The sequence below is a fragment of the Macrotis lagotis genome, chromosome 2 (genome assembly GCF_037893015.1).
Source record: "Macrotis lagotis isolate mMagLag1 chromosome 2, bilby.v1.9.chrom.fasta, whole genome shotgun sequence".
Taxonomy (NCBI): Eukaryota; Metazoa; Chordata; class Mammalia; order Peramelemorphia; family Peramelidae; genus Macrotis; species Macrotis lagotis.
In genome coordinates this window covers 324,946,263-324,960,536 of record NC_133659.1, presented here as the reverse complement: position 1 = coordinate 324,960,536, position 14,274 = coordinate 324,946,263, and the positions used below count along the sequence as shown (strand labels likewise).

At 54.1% G+C, this 14,274-nt stretch overlaps 1 protein-coding gene across 2 annotated transcripts in view; it reads left to right on the top strand.

Annotated features, from left to right (window-relative positions):
- The first annotated feature begins 6,581 nt into the window (after positions 1 to 6,581).
- Positions 6,582 to 14,274, top strand: part of CRY1 (cryptochrome circadian regulator 1) — a 40,672-nt gene continuing 32,979 nt past the window's right edge. The window contains exon 1 of one of the 2 annotated variants that reach the window (XM_074226774.1): positions 6,582 to 6,866. In XM_074226774.1, the coding sequence (XP_074082875.1) occupies positions 6,709 to 6,866 (158 nt within the window). In that variant the 5' untranslated portion in view covers positions 6,582 to 6,708. The remainder of the gene's footprint in view (positions 6,867 to 14,274) is intronic. The other variant, XM_074226773.1, reaches the window with a different exon arrangement.

The window sequence follows — 14,274 nt, the reverse complement described above, 5'->3', positions numbered from 1 at the left end:
GAAACTGAGACTGACAGAGGAGCTTGCCCAGGGTCACACAGCTAGTAAGGAGGTGAAATCTGGACTTGGGTCTTCCTGACTCCAGACCCCCCAACACTTTATCTGATGTACTACTGCTTAAAAAAAAAAGTTCCTATGGTTTTATATGGTTCACATTTATAGCAAAGATTTGCAAAATACACTGCATACATTGTCTCTCATTTGATCTTCACAGAAAGACTGTGAAACAATACAGATCTATGTGCAGCACATGTAGAGCCCGTGTTAGATTTCTTTCTGTTGGGGAAGGGGGAGAGAAGGGAGGGAGGGAGGAAGGGAGAAAAATGTAAAACTCAAAACTGCAAAAAAAAAAAGATTAGTGAATACTTCTATTGCATGCTGCTAGAGAAACAAATAAATAAAATATTAATTAAAAAAAGAAACTCTGTGAAGTAGATACCATTTTTTATTCCCATTTTACAGTTGCAGAAACTATGGGGTTAAAGGAAAGTTCACACAAACAGTACATGTCTTGGAGAGGATTTGAAAACTGGCCTGATTTCAATTTCACTGCTTTATTTGTATCTGTGTGTATGTGTGAGAGTGTGTATATATGTGTGTGTGCTGTATCTGTGCCTGTGTGTGTCTGTGATGTATGTGTGTATATACATATATATGTGTGTGTCTGTGTATGGCATGCCTGTCTGTGTGTGTGTGGGGGGTGTCTGTGGTATGTGTCTGTGTATGTGATGTGTGTGGCATGTCTGTGTGTGGCATGTTTCTGTGTGGTATTTGTGTGTGGTGTGTCTTTGTGTGTAGTATGTGTCTGTGTATGTGGTATGTGTCTTGTGTGGTATGTGAGTATATGTGTGGTATGTGTCTCTGTGTGATGTATATGACATGTCTCTGTGTGTGGTATTTGTCTATGTGTGTAGTATGTGTCTGTGTGTGGTATGTGAGTGTGTGTGACACTACTCGCTGTGTGACCCTGAACAAGTCACTTCACCCTGCTTACCTCTATTTCCTCAAGTAGAAAAGGAGCGAGAGAAGGAAATGGCAAATCCCTGTGGTACCTTTTGTCTTAGGGTCATGAAGAGTCAGACACGATTGAACCCCAAATAAACATATATTTTGGGGGTGTAGTTTGCATCCATCCCAGGATCCAGGTCGGACGGTGCCCCTCAAACCTGGGGTCCTGCTTCCCACCAGCCCTGCGGTGGCCATCCAGAGCCTCGGCCCAGAAGGGCTGCTCCCTGGCTCGGGATCCTCCAGGGTCTGCACCCCTGCACCCCCCAGGACTACTGAAGATGACAGACAGGCCTGGCCTTGCCCCCCAGAGGCCTGGGGGCCATGCAGAGCAGGACCCTCAGAGGCGAGGGTCTGAGGCCAGTGCCATAGTGATAAACCCTAATTCCAGAGGCCCAGAGGGGAAGCCGCACCCACCTCTGCCCAGACGAGGGGTCCTCTGGGCCCCAGGATGAAGCCCCGGGGCAGCTGCCCGACTCTGCTTGCTTCCCTTTTGCAGTGAGGATGGCAGGGAGAGGCCGGCCAGAGTGCCAAGGAGAGTTGGGACTTGGGGACCCCCACCCTGGCCCACCAGGCCCGCAGAGAAGCTTCTCCATTCCAAAGGCCAGAAGACCCCCCTCTCCCTGCAGGCTGGAGCCCAGGGAACAGCGGAAGCAAGAGGGAAGTGGGGGTGGGGGTCACCTTCCTAGGGATGAGGCCTACCAGGGAGGGAGAAAGGAGGCGCTCCCAGGGAAGGGGGGAGCCGAACCCCACTCCTCGGCCCTCAGAAGGCCCGGAGCAGCCCGAGGCAAGGGCTGCCCCAGGAACCCCCTTCCCTGCTCCTCCCTCTCTCCTCCCTCCCTTTTCCTCCTCCCTTCCCTCCTTCCTTCCCCTTTTCTCCTCTCCTTCCCTCATCCTTTCCCCTCCCTCCCCTCCCCCCGGCCGGGCCCCTTGGCTGCCAGGGATGGCCGGGCACAGTTGGCTCGGGCTCCTTGGCATGCCCTCTCCCATCCCCAAGCAAAGGAATTACAGGCTTCGGCTGGGTAAAAGGCCAAGCGGCCTCTGCCCTGGGAGAGCTTCTGGTCTAGCCAGAGAGACAGCAAGTAAATAGTGATCTGGGGCCCCCCCAAGAAAGAAGGGGGCCTTGGGGGCAATCCGGGGATGCCAGTGTGGCCCGCCCTAAGGGCCTGGGGGGCGAAAGGGGCCCCAGTCTGCCAAGGGAGGAAGGGGCGGCCCAGGCCACACAGAGCCCTCGGCCCATGGGTGGCTCCTCAGGCTCCCGGTAGATGGCGCCAGGGTCCCTTGCGGTCAGCCCTGGGCTCATCCTCTATCAGCCCTCCCTTGGGTTTGTCCTCTTGCCAACCCCCCAATCCTTAGGAACTGCCACCCCCATTTCTCCCTTCCTGTCGCTGCCCCTGGGGATCTCTGCAGGGCTCCCTGTCTCAAGTACTGAGCCCAGATTTCCTGGAGCTCCCTGGCCAGGGAAGTGGAGGGAGGAGCCCCAGGAAACCCATCCGTCTTCCCCTGCACCGAGAAGGCCCCCGCTCCAGCTGGGTTCCTTCTCCTGCTACGTGGACAACGAGGAGCTCCAACGTTCCCCTCCCGGGGTTCTGCCTGGATCCCCGAGGAATCCTTCTAAAAACCCCCTTGGTTCCCCTCCTTTTCAGGGGTTCTTCAGGGGCTCCAGTCAGGACTATGGACACCTCAGAATAATCAGCTATCCTGAAAAACAAGTCCTTGGACCCCAGGTTAAGGAGCCCTAGAAGCTGCCCATGCTTTCTCCCTATCTCAGCCTTTCTTATCTGAGGAAAGGGTGCATCTGTCCCCTGTCCCCACGCTCCATATAAGCTCCTTTAAAAGGAAGGGACCTTTTGTCCATACCCCCAATAATTAGCCAAGAACCTTACATATGAGGGGTGTTTAATAAATACAACCTGAATCGAGCTTTCAGAGTTAGACTAGTGATATAGTCCTGGGCAAATCTGCCTGGAAAATGTTACCTAGAAAACGGGGGTGACAAGAGCTCCGGGGTGGTTGTGAAGCTAAAACGAGATCATTTTTGTGAAGCTTCAGCCTCTGCATACTGTCCATGACCGTTGTTGTCACCGTTGTTCTATCTAGCCATCTAGAGGATGCCAGGGAGTGGGCAGGGCCTTAACTTGTGCCATTCAGCCAGTGGGTTCCATGCTCTACTGGGGGGGAGCAGAGTCTAGAATGGCTCAAGTCTGGAACTGAGTGAATAAGAAGGAGATGGCGCTATGGAGGGGGCATACAGCTAGTGGGGAGGAAGGCGGCGTAAACGGTTCTTGAGGTTCCAACAACCATTTGGACAGAGGCGTTCCGGAGGTGAAGCAAGACGAAGGCTAGGCCAGGGTTCTGCACAAGTCTGTAGAAGTCATCATCGAACCTTTAGGTTAGACACTATGATCAAGGAGCCTATGAAGGGAAGAGACCACGCAGGCTCGATGAAGCTGGCCCCCTCAGCCAAGTCCAGAACTTGTCTGGAAGCGACGGATGGATCCGTCAGAGCCGCTAGAACTGGAAAAGCTGCCCCAGTGTTCCCAACGCTGGGCACCCAGTGGACTTTGCCAACCAGGAAATACTCCAAGACTTTCCTGCCCTGTTTAAGGCAAGGGACGGATTGGAAATTTCTCCCAAGTGAGTTGCTGGGAACACTTCTATAGTGGTCAGTCTCCACATAACAGTTTTATGGGAAATAATAGGAAGGGGGAACATGTGACACAGGCCTGACCATGATGTCTGTGGAGTCAGTACCCAGTCTACCCCTTGGTGACCTGGAACCATGAATAAAAGGGAGGGAGTGGGTATTTGGGAGGGGAAGGAGAGAGAGAGAAATCCTCAGCTCCCAGACACTCCAGTTCTCTGGATTCCCAGGATCCAAGAACCAATTAACCTGGGTAAAGTGTTACTAAAAGTGCAATGGGGTTGGAAGCAAGGTTACCTGGTTATGTCTGGGTGTGTCGATCTCTTGGCAGAAGGAAGTTTAGAAGTGAAAAGAAGTGGTTTGAAGATTAATGCATGAAAATGGTGGTAGGAACTAGTTCCTGGAAGATATGAGGAGGTATAAAGGCAAAGTTATTAGAAAGGGAATTTACTTGGGACAGTAGGACTTCCTTAGATCTAGGAGTAAAGGAGGGAATGACCTATAAAAGTTAACAGGTGTTGAGGTACAGATTTGGGGAGTAATGGGAACTGATGAGGGTCAAGATTTTCTGAGTGACTTGGAACTATGCCCAAAGGGCAACAAAAATGTGCATCCCCTATGATCCAGCAATTCCACTACTGGGTCTACACCCTGAAGAATGATGAAAAAGGGTAAAAACATCACTTGTACAAAAAGATTCCTAGCAGCCCTGTTTGCGGCGGCAAAAAACTGGAAATTGAGTGAAATGTCCTTCCACTGGGGAATGGCTTAGCAACCTGCGGTCTATGTATGTCATGGAACACTACAGTTCTATTAGAAACCAGGAGGGACGGGAATTCAGGGAAGCCTGGAGGGATTTGCATGAACTGATGCTGAGCAAGATGAGCAGAACCAGAAGAACACTGTCCACCCTAACAGCAACATGGGGGTGAGGATCAACTTTGATGGACTCGCTCAGTCCATCAGTGCAAGAATCAGGGACAATTTGGGGCTGTCTGCACTGGAGAATACCATCTGTATCCAGAGAAAGAACTGTGGAGTTTGAACAAAGACCAAGGACTATTCCCTTTAATTTAGAAAAAAAAAATCTGCTATCTCCTTGTCTGATCTTGCTCTCTCTTATACTTTACGTTTCTTCCTTAAGGATATGATTTCTCTCTCATCACACTCAATTTGGATCCATGTAGACCAGGGAAACAGTGTAGAGACGGACAAATTGCCTTGTTGTGGGGGGGGGGGAGTAAGATTAAGAGAGAAATTGTAAAACTCAAAATCTTCATTTTTACTGAGGAAAAAAAGAGATTTTCTGAGTAAATTAAGAGGCAGCTAAAAGAGGAAGTTGGGGTGAAGAATCTGAAGGTGTGGAGAGGAGTGAGCTTTGAAACAACTAGTGAGGATCCCATGATGAGTGGAAGCTCTGCCAGGGTGAGGATCCAACTGGGGGAAGGGAACAGGAATTGGGGTGGCATTCTGAGACTGGAGAGGAGGAAGCCAACGGGAGGGCCTGACAGCCCCCAGCGTCTCAACCAAACAGGACAGCTGGGGAGCCGAGGACCCCCCAGGGCCTTGTTGAACAGGCTAAGTGGGGGCCGAGGAAGTGGGGAGAGCAGGGGAGAGGACGGGGTGAGGACCTGGGAGGTTGCTTGGGAGGACGGTCAAGTTTGGGAGGGAAAGACCGGAGACTAGGTGAAGGAGGTCCCTGGGATGGGGGAGACGTCCCTCATGGCAGTGCAGAGGAGAGGGCCCATGTGGGAGGCGGTACCCCAAGGGGAGCAAAGGGCACGGGCACCTGGCTCCAGTCTGGAGCCTGACAAAGAAGGGGGCTTGGCAGGAAGCCAACCCGTGCCAGGGCCAAGAGGCTCTGGGGGGACTTGCAGGGTGGGGGTGAAGAAAAGGCCCTGCTTGGGGACGGGCCCCAGGGGGCCCCCCAGACTCGGACCCTGGGGTCCTGGGGGGACCTCAGAAAGGGGGTTGAGAGACCCAAGGGTGCCAGGAGTGGGGGTGCGGGGGCACGCCCCAGAAGAGAAGGGTCCCCCTGGGGATAGAGGGGGCTGGGGTGCCTCGAAGCAGAAGGGGGGTCACTATTGACTTGGTTTAAAGCTCAGCGCGCTCCCCTGCGGGAGGGGGGACGCTCTTGCCCCCCATTTTCCCCCCGAACCCCAGAGTGGCCCAGGGCGGAGACTGAGGCAGAGGTTCCGGGGCCCTGGAGAGACTCGCAGCTTTTGGGGCGCCCTCAGGAGGGGAGGAGGGCGAGGGGCCCAGCTTTACGTCCCCCCCGGGACGGCGCCCTTCCCCCAGCCTCCTCCTCCTCCCCCCGCCCGCGGGGCCGGGGCCGGTGCGCAGGCGCGGCACGGGGGCGCGCACGGCGGCCGGGCGCGCGCACGCGGCGGCCTCCGAGCTCCTCGCAGCCCCGTGCTCATCCGGGGCCCCGCCGGCCCCCGGCCCGTCCGCGGCCAATCGCGGCCCTCGGGGGCGGGGCTCGGGCGTCGGCTCACGCGGTGGGAGGACGGGGGCCACCGCCCCGGCGCCCCCCTAGCGAAAGCCGGGGGGCGCGGGCCGGGGGCGCGGGCCGGGGGGCGCGGGCCGGGGGGCGCGGGCCGGGGGGCGCGGGCCGTGGGGCGCGGGGGGCCCGGGCCGGCCCCCCCAGGCCAGGCGCCGCCCCGGCTCCGCGGCCCCGCCCTGACGCCGGTTGCCGGGTGTAGTAAACACACTTCAGAAACGTGACGGGCCGGGGGTCACGTGGCCGCGCCGGCGCCCAATGAGCGCCCGGGGGCGGGGCGCGGGCCGCTGACGCGTCCGCCCCAGCGCGAGCCGCCGGAGTCCGAGCCGGAGCCGCCGCCGCCGCAGGGAGCCCCGGAGCCGGCCTCGGGCACAGCCGGGCGCGAGCCGAGGCGCCCCCCGCCCCCCGCCGCCGCCCCCCGCCGGGCCGGCCGGACACGTGACCCCCGGCCGCGCCGCCTCCCCTCCCCCCCCGGCCCGGGGAGCGATGCGGCCCCGCCGGGCGGCCGCGGGCCTCGCGGGGTCCTAGAGCCCGCCGGAGCAGGGCCGCGCGGGCCGGGATGGGCGTCAACGCCGTGCACTGGTTCCGCAAGGGGCTGCGGCTCCACGACAACCCCGCGCTGCGGGAGTGCATCCAGGGCGCCGACACCGTGCGCTGCGTCTACATCCTGGACCCCTGGTTCGCAGGCTCCTCCAACGTGGGCATCAACAGGTGGAGGTGAGGGCGCCCGACCCCCGAGCCCGGCCCCCGAGCCCCGGACAGTCTGGGGCCCGGCCCCGCATGTCCGCGTGTGGCCCGGCCCCCCGAGCCCCGGACAGCCTGGGGCCCGGCCCCGCGGGTCCGCGTGTGGCCCGGCCCCCCGGGCCCCGGACAGTCTGGGGCCCGGCCCCGCGGGTCCGCGTGTGGCCCGGCCCCGCATGTCCGTGTGTGTCCCGGCCCCCCGGGCCCCGGACAGTCTGGGGCCCGGCCCCGCGGGTCCGCGTGTGGCCCGGCCCCGCATGTCCCTGTGTGGCCCGGCCCCCCGGGCCCCTACAGTCTGGGGCCCGGCCCCGCGGGTCCGCGTGTGGCCCGGCCCCCCGAGCCCCGGACAGTCTGGGGCCCGGCCCCGCGTGTCCCTGTGTGGCCCGGCCCCCCGAGCCCCGGACAGTCTGGGGCCCGGCCCCGCGGGTCCGCGTGTAGCCCGGCCCCGCATGTCCCTGTGTGGCCCGGCCCCGCATGTCCCTGTGTGGCCCGGCCCCCCGGGCCCCGGACAGTCTGGGGCCCGGCCCCGCGGGTCCCTGTGTGGCCCGGCCCCGCATGTCCCTGTGTGGCCCGGCCCCCCGATCCCAGGCCTCTGCTCCCCTCCCAGGACAGTCTGGGGCCCGGCCCCCCAGGCCCATATATGGTATGGGCCCCCCAGCCGGCTTCTCTCCTTGGACAGTCTGGGGTTCAGCCCCCCCAGATCCATATATGGTATGGACCCCCGAGCCTCGGTTCCTGTCCTTGGACAGTCTGGGGTTCGGCCCCCCTAGATCCCCATGCAGTAGGTCCCCCCAGCCGGCTTCTCTCCTGGACTAAGTGCTCTGCAGACTGTGAGCCTCAGCCCTGTCCCTGGAGGGGTGGCTGTCCCGGGGGCCCTAAGGGCCCCCATCCTCTGTAAAGCGAGCAGTGGCAGGTGGCTTCCGGCTCTGAGTGTGGGGTTTCTGAGGGGGTGATGCAGGTGCAACATTTTGCAAACTTTACACCCCCCCATGATGGTGGTGGTCCTTAGGGCTTACGGGGAGGGGGGAGAGTTTGGAGGGATTGGGGGTTCCTGCCCAGGCCAGCCTCTGATACCTCTGATTACCAGGAAGGTGAGCCCCTCCTTCCCCCCAAAGGATTTGACAGGGGCTCCCTGGTGGGGAGGGCAAAGAGGCTCTCCTTAAGGGGTGGGGGTTGTGGCCCCATTTTGGAGGAGGGGTTTCCTGTGATGACACCCAGTGTCTGGAGTGAGAAGACCTGAGTTCAGATCTCACTTGTGGCTGGCTGACTGCTTAGCCTCCCTTCTCTCTGGTACAGCCGGCAGACTTGGACCTCTTAGGTCTTGATGGCAGGGAGGTTTGTAGCTCTGATTTGGGGGGAGAACCTCTAGGCCACAGAGGGAGAGGGGGCCCCAGTGACCACTCCCCATCATTTGACAGATGAGGATCACCAGGGGGTGATCAGGCTGGGCGGACCCTCTGTCGGCTTCCTTAAACAGGTGGCTCAGAGGTTTGCAGAGGAACCCCCGATTCCAGCCCTCTTTAGCCCCTTTTTGATCACTGAGGAACTTGAAGCCAAGGGCTGTCGGGTGATCTGCTCAGGGTCCCCCAGCTTGGAAGGGCCAGGCCTGGGGTTCTAGCCTGGACAGCCCAATGCCTGGTTCCCAAGGAAGTTTGCCCATTTATAAGGCTCCAGGAAGGAGGACTGCTCCTTAGAAAGTCAAGGGAAGCAGTCCTTCCCTCCTGTCTTCTCTCACCCCTCACATCTTGGCTGCTTTCTGGGGATTGGAGCAAGACAAGGTTCCCCCCCATCCAGCTCCTGGGACTCTGCCCTGGGCACACCCTGGCCCACAGCTGCGCAAGGGGACCGCTGACACTTGGGATCTCTCCCCCATTGAGGCAGCTGGGGGGGGGTGCCACTCAGCTCGCCTTGCTCCGCCTTGTGGCTGAGGAGATGAGAACACGAGGACTTTCTAGGGAGAAACCTGAGCGGGTCCAGCCTCCCCGTCTGCCCCCTGAAATACCGCCTCTAGCTCAGCCCCTCTCTCCACCTCCTTCCCTGGGTGATGATGAAGAGGAGGTGCAGAGGGGATGCTCACCTCAAAACAGTTCCGTGGGGGCTTATTCCTCTAGTCAAAAGAAAACCCCTTTCAAATGGCCAGGCAGAAGAGTCTTAACATCTTCATTGTGCAGGGGGAGGCAGCTGCCACAGAGTAGGAGGAATGCCAGATTTAGTGTCCCAAAACGTGAGTTCAAGTTCTGCCTGTCTCTTCCCAGTGTACCTCCTTAGGTACAGGAGTGGGTTTTGAATACAGTAGGTGCTATAACAGTGTCGAGTGTGATTTGTGATTTGACTTTAGGCTTACCTAATATCCTTAGTTTCCCCATCTGTAAACTGAGGATTCCAAGAGGTGAAATTTGCTCCCCAGAGTGCTGAGGCCGGTGCTTTATAACCCTTTGCCTGCTAGATTTATTGATAAAGGTTCCTCTGATGGCCCATTGTGACGTGGGGGTAGCCCTGAGCTCTGGGAGGCTGTGCCAGCAGAACATTATCTCTTGCGGGCCCTTTGAGCTCCAGGTGTCCAAAGACCAGAGACTTTAGAGACGTTAGGTGGGCCGACGATGTTGCAGGAGAGACACAGGGAAGGAGCTGCTGACCCTAGTCCCTGAGGTGTTGGAGAGATGAGCAGTGACCCCTGGGGGGAAGGGAGGCCCCTCCACTCACACACAGATCCTGTTGAGGTGGTAGTGGGTTTTTGTTGTGTTTTTTTGTTTTTAGGTTTTTGCAAGACAAATGGGGTTAAGTGGCTTGCTCAAGGCCACACAGCTAGGTCTTTATGAAGTGTCTGAGGCCACATTTGAACTCAGGTCCTCCTGACTCCAGGGCCAGTGCTTTATCCACTGCACCACTTAGCCACCCCGAGGTGGTAGTGTTTTAATTGTCATCACCTTCAAGGACAGTGTTATTAGCTACATAAAGATTGTGGGAGGATGGAGCCTTCTGAGACAAGAGGGAAGAAGGTTTTCCTGGGGTTAATGATTCACGCAGCAGTTTCCCAAGCCTGCAGACTAAGGTCCATGCAGCCGTTCACGTTCTTTCCATGATCCTGCTTCCCTGGTCACTTCTCTGGCCTCTCCCTCTGAGCCCTGCCCTCCGGCCAGGCTGGCCGGCTGCTTCAGTGACCCTCACTCAGCCTCTTCTCTCCCCCCCCAGCACTTCTTGGACCAAGCTCGTCCACCTGCTGGCTCAATGAATTCTCTTGGTGACTTCACCATTCAGTCTACCTTGAGGGTCCTGTGGTTCACATAGATTTCGTTCTCAGATCCTGTAGATTCTTCCATTGGGGTTTTTGACTCTCTCCTTTTCTCTCTCTCTCTCTCTCTCTCTCTCTCTCTCTCTCTCTCTCTCTCTCTCTCTCTCAAGCTACCAGCCTGGACTAGACAAAAGCTTCCTAAGAGACCCCTGCCCAGTCTCCTCATCCCCCTCGACCCTGGCATCAGGCCCATCTTCTCTGTCTCTGGGTTGCTCTAGGTGCTGTCATGCTGTGAAACACCCCAGTAACAGACTGAGGAAACTTCAGACCCCCTACCAACTGGCATCACCCACCTCACCAGGCTCAACCTGTACCTGAAGCTCTGGAGCACCCCCAAGGGGTCCTTGTCCACATTGATCCTTAGACCAAGGATTCCACAAACTCCATCCTTGAAAACTCAGCTCACATAGCAACTCCCCCAGCCCATCCAAGGTCATGAACTTGAGGGGTTATTTGGGGTCTCACCTGAGCCCCAGTGTCTTGTCTTATTGGGTTAGCTCTTTGTTGATATGGCCTAGCCCCCCACCAGACTGGAAGCTCTGGAGGACACAAACTAGCTCTGGTCAAAACTTTGGATTCCAAGGCAGCTAGGTAGCAAAGTGGATAGAGCACTGGCCCTGGAGTCAGGAGTACCTGAGTTCAAATCCAGCCTCAGACACTTAATGATTACCTAGCTGGGAGGTCTTGGGCAAGTCACTTAACCTCGTTTGCCTTGCAAAAAAAATTTTAACAACCTAAAAAAAAAAAGCTTTGGGTTTCCCCAGCACAGTGCATTTATGGTGCTGCTCACAGTCAGTCCTTCACACAGCTCCAATCCAAGTCATGTTTCTGCCTGCACCTACATGTCTGGTCTCCAGGGCCTGCTGTGCAGTCTGCGGTTTCACTTTAAAGATCCTTTATTACACTGACTGATGCAGGAGGTGTGCATGGGGTTTTATTTTTTTGCCAGAGTGGGGAGGATATTTCAACACAGGCCAAAAGTTAACTCAGCCTCTTGATTATTCAGAGATTGGAGAGTTGCCTGGGGAGGATTTTCCTTCTAAGATCTAATAAATTAAAAGGTGTGTCTTCTGGACCAAACTGGCCTTGAACCTGTGGATGGCCGGACTCACATAGAGTAGGCTAGAAATAGGAGAGGCACTAATCAAAGAGAAGTTTAATTTCAAAGTGAGGGATGAGGCAGGTGGGCCAGGGACCCAGCAAGCCCGACCCCAGGGGGTGCTTATCCAAGCTTGTCCGGTGCTCAAGAGCTCAGAAAACACCTGGTGCTGGTCAAATGATGGGTTTACCAGAGGGTGAGCGCAGAGGCCGGTGGTTCTGCCAGGCTTGGGGCCCAGCTTTCTGGGCCTTGGCTCTGGAGAACAGGGCACCTCCTGTAGTTTACCAACAAAGGCACCATTAGAAGATGGGCAGCAATAGTCAGGGTGGGAGCTGCTGAATATTTTAAAAGTTTAAGATTTATATAACAGAGATTTAAGGTAAAGGTTGTCTCCCTTTATTTAGGGATCTTGATATGTTCAGTGACTAGATCAAGACACAAACATTAGTTCAGAATTTTCAGACTGGAAACTGTCTTTAGTAGTCTTCAAAATCGGGTTCTTGGGCGGCTAGGTGGCGTAGTGGATAAAGCACCGGCCCTGGAGTCAGGAGTACCTGGGTTCAAATCCAGCCTCAGACACTTCATAATTACCTAGCTGTGTGGCCTTGGGCAAGCCACTTAACCCCATTTGCCTTGCAAAAACCTAAAAAAAAAATCAGGTTCTTTCTGGAGTCAAGCGATGGCATTGAAAAATGTAGTCTGAAGAAGTCGTCTATGAGTGGCTTTCTCATTTTACAGCATTTGTCTATAGCAAATTATTCTGGGTTTTGTTTTGTTTTGGTTTGTTTTTTTGCTTTTTGAGAGGAGAGAGAACAAACAATTTGACAAGCTAATTTTTTGGACTGGATTTATTGCTTCAACATGTTCTAAAGTCATCTTTGAAATAACAACATGATGAGACAGGAACAGCTGAGATGAACACAGACAGACTACTGATTGAAGAACTGGTCAGGATGTATTTTTGTTCCATTTTCCACCTTTTGGATCCTGAGTCTCTTTACAAACAAAGGTGGCTGTGTCATGGGTAGGGCTGGAGAAGCCTTCCCTCCCTCTCTGGCCCATAAGGCATCCATCCTGCCTCTCTCTTAGGAGCTGACCACCTGATGATGCTCAACATGTTGCAAAGGTAGATTCGAGTTTGAGAAAAAAAAAGTTAAGGGGAAAATGTCTTTTTCCTAAAGGACTAACATAATGTCAAGTTGATGGCTCATGGAAGATGTGCCTGATACCTGCCTGAGCAAAAACGGCTCCGGTCGGCACAATGAGGTTGAAAAGTAGGAAGGAAAATTTCCTAGTAGCCCATCATGGCAATTTGCTTTGGATTTGACTTTGACGGGATACCCTGTGCTGCTTGCTTGCTTGCTCTATTTTTCTTAAACTATTTGTGATCATGAAAATACTTTTCAACACCAAATGGATGACCATTGGAATGCTACTTGCAAGACAACTTTGGTACGGCTTTAAACATGCTTCATATTTCAAAAATATAGCTTAGGCAATTTGGAAAGTTTTGTTAGAATGTTGATTATAATAAATGAGCAAATTATTGAGTGTAGTAAATGAGATTATAACAAATAGGAGCAATCATCCTTTTGTACAGAAAAAAGAAAAAATTTTAAAGTTGAGTATTGGTTATCTTTAATCTGTATTTCTACCCAACTTTTTATCATATGCTCTTCCCTTGTCCTTACAAAATAAATAACATTTCCTTTAAAAATACTTGTTCACTAAGACCACATGTATAGTTTTGCATCTTTAATGCTATGACCTAAAGGTTTACAAAAACTTTTTAAAAGTGGGCTATCTAGGTGGCTTAGTGGATAGAGCACTGGCCCTGGAGTGAGGAGGACTGGAGTTCAAGACTGGCCCCAGACACATAATACTTACCTAGCTGTGTGACCTTGGGCAAGTCAGTTAACCCCATTGCCTTGCAAAAACAAAAAAAAGTATTATACCCATAAACTTCAATCCAAGGGGCTAGAAGACACGGCACACTGGACTGGGGCTGGTAATAACTGGGACTCAGAAGCCAGTCAAGCTCGATGTCCAGCCAAGGGGAGCCGCTTTAATGGAAGGGAACTGCCCAGTGGCAAAAGCTGAAGTTGATACTCAAATCAACTGAGTAAGAACTTAAAAATCCAAAGAGAGATTGTAGTAAGTGATTCTCCCCTGGAACATCATAAAAAGTCAACCAGGAGATTACCAGGTAGAGTGGATAGACAAGCCAGGGAAACCGGTAAACTTCTGCGCTTTGTTTTTGAAGGCAGCAAGAGTGAGGGGTTCCCCCTGAGAAAGCCCCACTTAGGGGCTTTGTGGGTTGAAAATCCACAGGAGAGGGGCAGCAAGGTGGCACAGTGGATAGAGAGCAGACCCTGGAATCAGGAGGACCTGAGTTCAAATCCAGCCTCAGACATTTAGTAACTACCTACCTGTGTGACCTTGGGCAAGTCACTTAACCCCACTGCTTTGCAACAAAACAAAAATGAAAACAAAAAAAAGAAAACCCACAGGAGGAAGCAAAGACAAACAGTTTAGTCAGGTAGCTCAACCTCAGAGATAATGAGGGTTCAATCCCAGACCACCACAGTAATGCAAATATTTCAATAAGGCCAGTGCATATAAAAATCATGTTTATGCTTTACTGTGGTCTTTTAAGTGTGTTATATCTTAAAGATATCTTTAATATCTTAAAAAAATGTATTTGCTTTAATTAAAAAATACCTAAAAAATGCTAACCATCATCTGAGCCTTCAGTAAATCATAATCTTTTTGCTGGTGGAGGGTCTTGCCTTGATGTTGATGACTGCTGGTTGATAAAGGAATTGGATGTTGAAGATAGGAATGGCTGTAGCAATTTCTTAAAATAAGGCAACAATGAAGTTTGTCACATCAGTCGACTCTTTCACGAAACACTTTTCTATAGCATGTGTCTGATAGAATTTTATCTACAATAGAACTTTCAGAGTTAGAGTCAGTCCCCCTCAAACCCTTTC